General features: G+C 38.5%; 1 protein-coding gene across 2 annotated transcripts; it reads left to right on the forward strand.

Moving 5' to 3' along the window:
• The first annotated feature begins 268 nt into the window (after positions 1–268).
• LOC126666180 (uncharacterized) lies at positions 269–9,340 on the forward strand. Of its 2 annotated transcripts, XR_007637823.2 has the most exons (6): positions 269–484; positions 658–3,236; positions 3,646–5,424; positions 7,073–7,328; positions 7,428–8,339; positions 8,878–9,340. XR_007637823.2 is itself a non-coding variant. In XM_050359177.2 (5 exons), exons 2-5 carry the CDS (start codon positions 729–731, stop codon positions 8,006–8,008), a joined length of 5,124 nt encoding a protein of 1,707 aa, XP_050215134.1. In that variant the 5' UTR covers positions 269–484; positions 658–728; the 3' UTR covers positions 8,009–8,634. The 2 variants fall into 2 exon arrangements, 1 of the variants encoding a protein (XP_050215134.1); XM_050359177.2 differs by lacking the exon at positions 8,878–9,340 and having other exon boundaries at positions 7,428–8,634.
• The last annotated feature ends 473 nt before the right edge of the window (positions 9,341–9,813 follow it).

The following is a 9,813-nucleotide window of genomic DNA, read 5'->3' on the forward strand; positions in this document are numbered from 1 at the left end:
GCAAAAATAAAGTCGCTTAACTGTCACATAGCTTAGATAATCCTATTATAATCTGAGCCTTACACGATTCAACTAATTGATCATAGCCGTTGATTGCATACCTCGTTTAACCCGAAATTCCCGATCTTAATTTATTTAATCCTAGGGCTGGCATCAGTCAAATAAAATCTCAACCGCACTTTTATAATCAAACGGTTAAAAGTTCTGCCACGTACCATCATCAAACGATTGTTTTTTATTTTCTGTTTTTTTTTTCGATCTAAAAAAACATTTTCTCATCTCGAAATCAAAAGAAACCCTAGCACATATCGTTCTCTCGCGGTTAAAAAAAAGGGGAAATTAAAAAAAATTAATTTAAAAAATCGACAAATCTGTTAGGGTTACAAAAAAAATAACTCACAGTTTCTAACCCTAATTAATGTTTCATGGGTGTGATCTTTATTGCTTGCTTCGAAAAATTGAAGTAGCGGTGCGTTTGATCCAGGTATGTAAAACGATTTGATCTAATTCTTTTGGTTAATTTTTGTTTAATTTTCGGTTTTAAATGATGTCAGTGTTCAACCGTCGATTTTTGTGTAATAATTTGGAGGATATGATGATTTTGGTAGTTTGGAGTTATTTATGAGCTATTTGTTTTGTCATTTTGGTGTTTTACAGATCTGAAAATGCATTATGGAATTTGAAAATTGGGGGTTTTGTGTTTTAGTGTTTGGACTGAGGAATTGTTGATGGAAGATAGAATAGAAAATTCCCATGAGCCGGAAATTTCTAAGAAATCGAGATCTTTGGATCTCAAGAGTCTTTATCAGTCTTCTAAAAGTTTAAAAGAGGCTGAAATTAAGAACTTGAAGCGAAAAGGCGGTAATGGTGTCGATGATAGTGATCTCGAGAAGAGAAAAAAGAGTAAAAAATCAGTTTCAGTGAGTAGTTTTCGGAAAGTTAATGGTAATGGGAGCAAGAGTTTAGAGGAAGTGTATAATGGGAGTTTGAATTCAGGTTCGCATGGTAGGAAGGACTTGAAGTCAGGGTTGTTGAATCAGTTAGTGGATAGTAGTAGTGGATATAGTAGGATTTTACAAAGTCTAGAGGGTACTTTTTATAAAATTCCTAGACGGAAACGTGGTTTTGTGGGACGAAAAAAAGCTGATATTGAACTGCAAGTTGTGAAGCCTGTAGACGAGTCTAGTGATAAAGTGGGAATCTCTGATCAGGTTGGTGAATCAATTGTCTCAGACACTGGCAAGGTGGTTGAGTCTTCAAAGCTCAAACAGAAGAGAGTTTCTGATGATCCTAAAGAAAACAGAAATATTGAAACGCTTTCAGGTAGGCATAATGAGGAACAAGATAGGCATACCGATCAGTTGGTTGGTACAAGTGTTGTTTTGTCACCGAAGAGTACTGGTCATTCTGTTAAAAATAATGGCGATGCATCTAAAAAAAAGTCATTTAGGAAGCGTAGTAGAAAAAGGAAGGATTTGATACCTGAAGTTAAGAGTGCCAATAAGGAGGTTGAGCCATTGGTTGACACTAATGCTGTGGTAGGTGATGATTTGCATGATGATGAGGAGAACCTTGAAGAGAATGCAGCAAGGATGCTATCATCAAGATTTGATCCTAGTTGTACTGGATTTCCTCCAAACAGCAAGGCCTCTCCGAATGGTTTGTCCTTTTTGTTATCATCTGGCCGAGAATTTGCCACCCATGAATCAAACTATGTCTCAGGGTCCGAATATGCATCTCTTGACGCTGCTGCTAGAGTATTGAGACCAAGGAAAGAGCACAAAGTGAAGGGTGGCTCAAGAAAACGGCGCCATTATTATGAAATTTTGTCTGGGGATTTGGATGCATACTGGGTGTTAAACCGGAGAATCAAGGTCTTTTGGCCTCTGGACCAGAGTTGGTATTATGGCCTTATTAGTGATTATGATGACGTGACTAAGCTTCATCACGTAAAATATGATGATCGGGATGAGGAATGGATTAATCTTCAAGATGAGAGATTCAAACTATTGCTGCTTCCTAGTGAAGTTCCGGGTAAACCTCAGAGGAAAAGATCTAGGACAAAAGAGAAGCTCTCGAATGGGAAAAAGGAAAAATTGGGTTCCAGCAAGGGGAAGAGAGACTCGAGTAACAAGGATGATAGCCACGTAGGGAACTACATGGATTCAGAGCCTATTATCTCTTGGTTGTCTCGAAGTACTAATAGAGTCAAATCTTCCTCTTTTCGGGCCTTAAAGAAGCAGAAAATTTCTGGCTCGTCTTTGACTTCTTCTACACCATTGATTAGACATGAGCATTCAGATGGTGATTTTCTGAGTAGGGATAATAACAATTTATCTGGTAATTCTGTCTTGCCAGTCAAGTTTACTCGTGATGGGAGGACTGAGGCGCCTGAAATGGAAAAATTGATTAGTCCAACAGATAACAAGCATCCTGTTGTTTATTATAGGAGGCGGTTTCGCAATGCAAGTAAGCAGCCTCGTCATGCATCTCAAGACAATCATGTTTCTATTGGTATTGTTGAATCTGATACTTCTTTTGGCCCGTCTGTTGTTGCTTCTGGACCTTCCGGTAAGCAAGGTTTTCCTCTTGGAAGGGTGGATCTTGATAAGGCTGCTGAAGGATTGCATAGTGTAGGGTCTTTATGGCTGACTGATGTTAAAGGACTTCTGAAATTAAATACTGAATTGGTAGGATCAAGAGAGTTCATATTTGAGCTGAAGTTACCTGTTTTTTCTATCCGTAGTTCATTATATGGTGCAGATCACACTTGGTTTTGTCATGCTTTAGTGTTGCTTCAGCATGGTACACTGATGAGTGTATGGCCAAGGGTCCATTTGGAGATGCTTTTTATCGATAATATAGTTGGATTGAGGCTTCTCTTGTTTGAAGGTTGCTTGAAGCAGGCAATATCATTTGTTTTGCAGGTTCTGGCTGTATTTCATCAACCCATTGAGCATGGGAAATTTATTGACTTGCAGCTACCGGTTACTTCGATTAAGTGCAAATTCTCTTGCGTCCAAGATTTAAGGAAACAGCTCGTGTTTGCATTCTACAACTTCTCTGAAGTGAAGAATTCAAAGTGGATGCATCTGGACTCTAAGCTAAAAAGCCAATGTTTACTCACTAAAAACCTACCCCTGTCAGAATGTACATATGATAATGTAAAAGCACTTCAAAATGGAGCTGGCCAGTTGCTTGATTCAGCTGTTTGCAGAGTCTCCACCAGAATTAAGGTAGTTGTTTTGCGCATATATATATATATATCTATATATATATATATATATCTCTTCTATATGCTATGCTCCTCGTCTACTTCCACGCCTTAATGTCTATTCAATTGCATTTTAAATCCTTTCTCTCCTTTTTTTTTTTCATAATCTCTCTGCATAAAATCTTGCGTATTGAACCTATGAATGCTGACATTTAATTATTTCAACAAGTGCTGGTTGATGCCAACTAATAGTTGGTTAGTTAGCTTTAGTTGTGCAAAATTCAATTTTCTTTTATGTATTTATGATGAAGCCTTCGAACTCGCTGTTCTGCTTTTTTATTGTTGCTTCTTTTTTCTCTTTCTGCTCTACATATTTGGGCTGTGATGAGAGAATAATCAAATTTAACTGCTGTGAATTTTACCACATCCAGGGCCCAATAAAGAGGTTCAAGCAGTGTGTCAGCCTTGTTGGTGTCTCCAGAGAACCCATTTATGTAAATAGTTCATCTTCTTCTAATTTTGACAAGTCCCGTGGATGGTTCCCTCCATTTGCTCTTTCTTTTGTTGCTGCGCCTACTTTCTTTCTGAGTTTGCATCTAAAGCTGCTTATGGAACATAGTGCTACTCACATCAGCTTTCAGGATCAGAATGCATTAGAGCATCCAGAAAATTCTTGTAATCTACTGGCAGATGACTGCTACAGTGTAGAAGATTGTGCAAAGAAACATTCAGAGTGCACCCCTTATAACAATTCCAAGGCTTCTTCCAGGGATGCAGAGTCTTATGAGTTCCTATCTTTTTCTAAAACAGAGCCACAAGCTGTTGGGATTTCTATTAATAATGCTGGAGATGGGATGAAGTCCTTGCTAAAGCAGCAAAATGTCAATATCCATACTCAACCTTCTGCTATCTCCAATGATTCTGGAGAATTTGGTGGAGATGATACTGTCTTGCCGCGGAAGTGGCAATGTCATCATTCAGAGTCTAAACAATGTGATGTATCACCAAAGGCAGTAGTTGAGCGAGTGGACTGCAGTACTGGTCCTCATTCTATTCTAAATGGTATTAGAGTTGAAATTCCATCGTGCAATCAATTTGATAAGCATAATGATAAGGAATTACATGGTGCTCAACAATCTGCTGATTTATCTTGGAATATGAATGGTGGCATCATTCCTAGTCCAAACCCTACTGCTCGCAGAAGTACCTGGCATCGAAATAGAAGTAATTCAACATCTTTTGGACACCAGGCACATGGATGGTCAAACGGAAGGGGTGACTTTCTCCAGAATAATTTTGGTAATGGACCGAAGAAACCACGGACTCAGGTCTCATATGCATTGCCTTTTGGAGGTTTTGATTATAGCGCAAAGCATAAAGGCTATCCACAGAAAGGAATTTCACATAAGCGAATCAGGACAGCTAATGAGAAGCGGTCATCAGATCTTTCTAGAGGTTCTGAAAGGAACTTTGAGGAGTTGTCTTGTGAAGCAAATGTTTTGATTACACTTGGTGACAGAGGGATTAGAGTTTGTGGGGCACAAGTTGTATTGGAGCTTTTCGATCATAATGAGTGGAAGCTTGCAATAAAACTTTCAGGGATGACAAAGTATTCGTACAAGGCACATCAGTTTCTGCAGCCTGGCTCGACAAACCGGTATACACATGCTATGATGTGGAAAGGAGGAAAGGAGTGGATTTTGGAGTTTCCTGACAGAAGTCAGTGGGCACTTTTCAAAGAGATGCATGAAGAGTGCTACAATCGGAATATCCATGCTGCATCAGTTAAAAATATCCCAATTCCTGGAGTTCGCTTGATTGAGGAAGATGATGACAGTGGACTTGAAGTTCCATTTGTTCGGCATTTTTCTAAGTATTTTCGGCAGGTTGAAACTGATACCGAGATGGCTTTGGATCCATCAAGGGTACTGTATGACATTGATAGCGATGATGAGCAGTGGCTATCCAACAATATAATGCCTTCAGAAGTTCCTAACGGTAGTTTGCGGGATATCTCTGAGGAAAGTTTTGAGAAGACAATGAATATGTTTGAGAGATTTGCATTTTCTCAACAACGTGACCAGTTCACATCGGATGAAATAGAGGAGCTTATGGCTGGAGTGGGCTCAATGGAAGCAATAAAAGCTGTTTATGACTATTGGCTGCAGAAGAGGCAGAGGAAGGGAATGCCTTTAATCCGTCATCTACAGGTGCCTTCTGAATACTCTATATTTCCTGTTGGTTAATTGTGTTTATTCAGATATGCAAGGAGTCGATTTGGCTCGGTTATAATAGTATAAAATGATAGATATTATGTTCTCTTCGCATAAAGTTGCATTGTGGATATGCAGAAATTATTGTGGTTTTAAAAAAACTATAATTTTTCCTTCTTGCTGCATATCTTCTACTGTCATTCAAGAACGTAATGATTAGAAACTGGACTAGATACATGGAAAAGATATTTTATCTTGGCAATTTAATAGGAAGGCAGATGATATGTGTTCAAAGACGTAAACCGGAAAAAACAAGTGGAAGTATTTTTAGAAAGACAGAGACAAGAATCAAATTCTTTATATGGGATCATTCACAAATTACGATCCTATATTTTTTCACCGACGTTTTTTTTTTCAAATATATGTTTCTGCATGTGTCTACCCTAAACATCGCGACTGCTAAATTCATGGCTGATTTTTCCGTCAGGGAACTCTCGGCAGTCTTCTTTCCTTATTTGTTCTTCCTTTCTTAAGGTCTGACATATTTAATGTATAGTCTTAGACTCTTAGTAATCTGACAGCTGTACTCCTTGAACCAGTACCTCAGGTACCATGGTAAAGCTGGTATATATGGGTAAATAAATGGAATACACCTGAACATAGCGCACAAAAATGGAATATTCATTTACCCAGTCAAATTGTTATTCCTTATTCCTTGCCCCTCTCCTGTTTCCTTTGAGCTCTTTTTTTTTCAACCGTGGTTCTGAACTATAACTGACTGAAAGATGAGACTGTTTGAATGACAAGAATGCTTGTTTGAGTTATGCAATTTGCATATTGTTGAGTTCAATTGAGAGAGTGTTCATGATGAATGCTGGCTCAAATTGATGAATCCTTCGGTGCGAAGGATGGAAAGAAATTAGTTTGGTTTCTCTTGGTACTTGTTGGGAACTTTTTCTTTTCCTTTCTATTGCTAGGTTGTTAGTTAGTTTTGATGGTACAGACATTATAGTAAATATGATTATGACATGTGTGGTAACAGTTGATGGATTTCACAATTCAGAGTGGCATTGAAGTCTCTCTCTCTCTCTCTCTCGGGCACACAAAGATATAAAAAATCTGAGACTTGTGGATATAACTGATGAATTTGTTGATCTGGTCTGCAATTTCATGTTGTAGCCCTCTCTGTTTAACATATGGAGGTGATTTAGAATTTTGATCCAGTCCTCTTTGTTTGTTTCTGGTTGTCATCTAGCTTAATGAAGGCATATTTGAACAATTTCATTAGCTCTTAGTGCGTAGACTCTTTCTATTATTTTCAGTTTTTGTGCTTTGCTTGTGTTCAGTTGAGTTGTACATGCTATATTCTTATGCAGTGAAAAGCATGGTTAAAATAAAACGCACAGGCTCAATCTGGGAGGTTTTCCATTTGCACAACCTTAAGTTTTCCATTTGCACATCCTTGATATGATGCTGATTAAATATTTTAGCGTTGTTTGCCAAAGTATTGCATGAGGATGGGGATAGTTTTTTTGTTCTTTTCAGCCAAGTTTGGTTTATACTCTGTGATCAGGTGTATATTTTTTGTATTTTCTTTTTGAGTAAAACATTATTTTTAACGTGAATGCTTTAAATGCATATTCAGCCACCGCTATGGGAAAGGTATCAGCAACAAGTGAGGGAGTGGGAGCTAAAAATGACAAAGTGTAACACCGCCATCTCTCATGGATGTCGTGATAAGGTTGCATCAATCGAGAAGCCTCCCATGTATGCTTTCTGCTTGAAGCCGCGGGGGTTGGAAGTGCCCAACAAGGGATCTAAACATAGGTCACATAGAAAAATTTCAGTTCCTGGGCAAAGGAATACCTTATCTGCAGATCATGACGGCTTCTATGCTTATGGTAATATTATTTACCCTCCAGCATTATATACCAAGTTTTACTATCCCATTGTTATGCTTGCAAATTTTTTCCCAACCCAATTATATTTGTTTCATCCAGGAAGAAGATTGAATGGGTTTGCTTCAGGGGATGACAAGGTTTTATACCAAGGACATTACTATGAACCTTTTGACGAGTCTCCATTGTCTCAGATATCACCAAGAACGTTTTCACCTCGGGATGGAGGCGGCAAAGGATATTTTTCAATGAGCAGTGATAGGTACGATAGAAGTCGCATCCAGAAGCTTCACAGGATCAAGTCAAGGAAACCTGGGGCTTATGCCTTTCCTAATGATACTCAGATGGTTCCTTCATATGAGGACAGAACTTTTGACAAGAGAAATGGCTTTGACCGGTGGAATATCGGCTTCTCTGAGTGGCCAAGCCAGCGTAATTACTACTTGGATGGCCCTCTTAGCCATGGTCATGAACAGTTTGACAGTTCAGATGTTGAGGAATTCCGGTTACATGATGCTTCTGGTGAAGCACAATATGCACGTAAATTGGCTAAATTCAAGAGAGAAAAGGCTCAGAGATTGCTTTATAGAGCAGATCTAGCTATTCACAAGGCTGTGGTTGCCCTCATGACTGCTGAGGCGATCAAAGTTTCTTCTGAAGATTTAACTAGTGATGATGGGTAGAAGGGGAAAAGCAAGAGATAACATGTGTAGAAAATTTGCCAAGCCCTCCAGCTTCCAATGTGAAGCCTAAGATTTCAGTGTTAGTCTTCAAAGTTTTTGCTGGGGCAATGTGGTGTGTCATTTTCCCATGAAGGCTGGCCTTTTTGTCATTCACCAATGCTTCCGGATGAAGGGCTTTTAACAGGACTACTGTGGCAGGTAGAGGGGAGAATTTTTTTTTGCTTCTGGCCCCTTTTGTCATTGTCATGGAAGTTTTGGTGTGATTCCACAGTTCATCTACAGGCTAGGTTTTTGTTCCCAGCAGCAGGATCATGTGCGATTGACCCTGCAGGTAAGGGGTGTATGAAATTTGGCTACGAGTCTTTGTACAGATTTTTTTCATTTCCTAGTTTCTTTCTGTCTTAACCTTGATATCAAAGTAGCAGCTGGCCAAATAAGCAACACCCCTTGGGAAGTGAGTTGTGAATTCCTGTCTGATTGAATGGTTGAACATTCACTAGATAGATATGTAACAAGCAGAGCATGTTAAAATCTAGAAAAAGAAGAGGGATTAAAATTCTGTAAGTAAATGATCTTATAATTTTTCATACAAATTAATTGGAGTATCAGAGTTGTAGATGTTTTCATGTTTCCCTATTCTTGGCAATGTTTAGTTGCGTTAAATATGGATAGGTATGGAGAAATGTGTGCACACAGTTCTAATATGTTTGACACGTGTTCAGTTGGATTAAAAAAAAAAGACAAAATTCTGGAGAGAAGGGCGTGTCTCAGCTTTTTGATCTGTCTCATACAAGTCATAAGTTATATGTTTTTCTCAGGACGTATGATTGTATAGTATATAGCTAATGTAATTTTATGTTATTTGGCAGTCTGGCTATTTGATGGTATTGTTGTTGCCGCTTTTTGTGGTTGTGATAAGGCCATTACCCAGTAGTTTGCTGGTTGCTGATATTTTTTTTCTTTTTTGAAATAACAAAAATTGGATAGAATAAGTCCCGTTTCTGTTTCTATCTTGATGTAACAGCTGGTGTTTGTCATGTAATTAGATTTTTGTTCTTTTTTTTCTTTTGACGATCTATCTCCCGTATATGACCCTCATTTTTGCAAGCATCGCTCCAAGTGTTTTGTTGTTAATGATGGTGGGTATGAGTAGAATAATATTTCATGCTGGTGGATCAACATTGAAGTTGGTTCCTGCGGTAGACGTTGTAATTTGATTTCCAAATGCAGTTGTAATTTCAGGTTTTTGTTATTGTCATGACAACAGCACCTCAATGGAGGCGAATGTTAATATGTTATTGATTAAGCATTCGGCATTTTGTTTTATGGTCATTTTTTTGTAGTTGTTGAAACCAGTGTTTTAAAAACCGGACCGGACCGGACGGTCCGACCGCCAACCGGCTGCTCAAACGGTTCAAAACACACCTTTGAACCGGAAATCCGGTTCAACCGGATTGAACCGCTTAGAACCGCCTGAACCGCTGAACCGGAAAAAATATAGAAACCGGGCGGTTTCTATTAAAACGAAATTGTAAACCATTTTATCCAAAATTAGGATTTTCTTCAGATTTCACTTTTCACTACTCTATCAAAACACCGTTCTAAATTACAAAACCATCCGGTTGTTGAGAAATTTTTGAGAAAAAACATAAAAAGAAGGACGAGAGAAGTCAGAACTGAAGGGTCCACATATTTTTTTTCCTTTTGAATCCATTAGACAGAAATAATTTCAAACCCACGCCAGATCTAGTAAACCGCTGGTGCTGCTCTCTCCTTATAAGCTGCCGGTGTCGTTTTCTTTTCCT

This window comes from Mercurialis annua, linkage group LG1-X, assembly GCF_937616625.2.
Source record: "Mercurialis annua linkage group LG1-X, ddMerAnnu1.2, whole genome shotgun sequence".
Taxonomy (NCBI): Eukaryota; Viridiplantae; Streptophyta; class Magnoliopsida; order Malpighiales; family Euphorbiaceae; genus Mercurialis; species Mercurialis annua.

Excerpts from the sequence above, each read along its gene's own strand:
- LOC126666180 (XM_050359177.2), top strand. The coding sequence starts at position 729 with ATGGAAGATAGAATAGAAAATTCCCATGAGCCGGAAATTTCTAAGAAA. Across the intron at positions 3,237-3,645 it reads GAGTCTCCACCAGAATTAAG|GGCCCAATAAAGAGGTTCAA; the intron begins GTAGTTGTTTTG and ends TACCACATCCAG. Across the intron at positions 5,425-7,072 it reads CTTTAATCCGTCATCTACAG|CCACCGCTATGGGAAAGGTA; the intron begins GTGCCTTCTGAA and ends ATGCATATTCAG.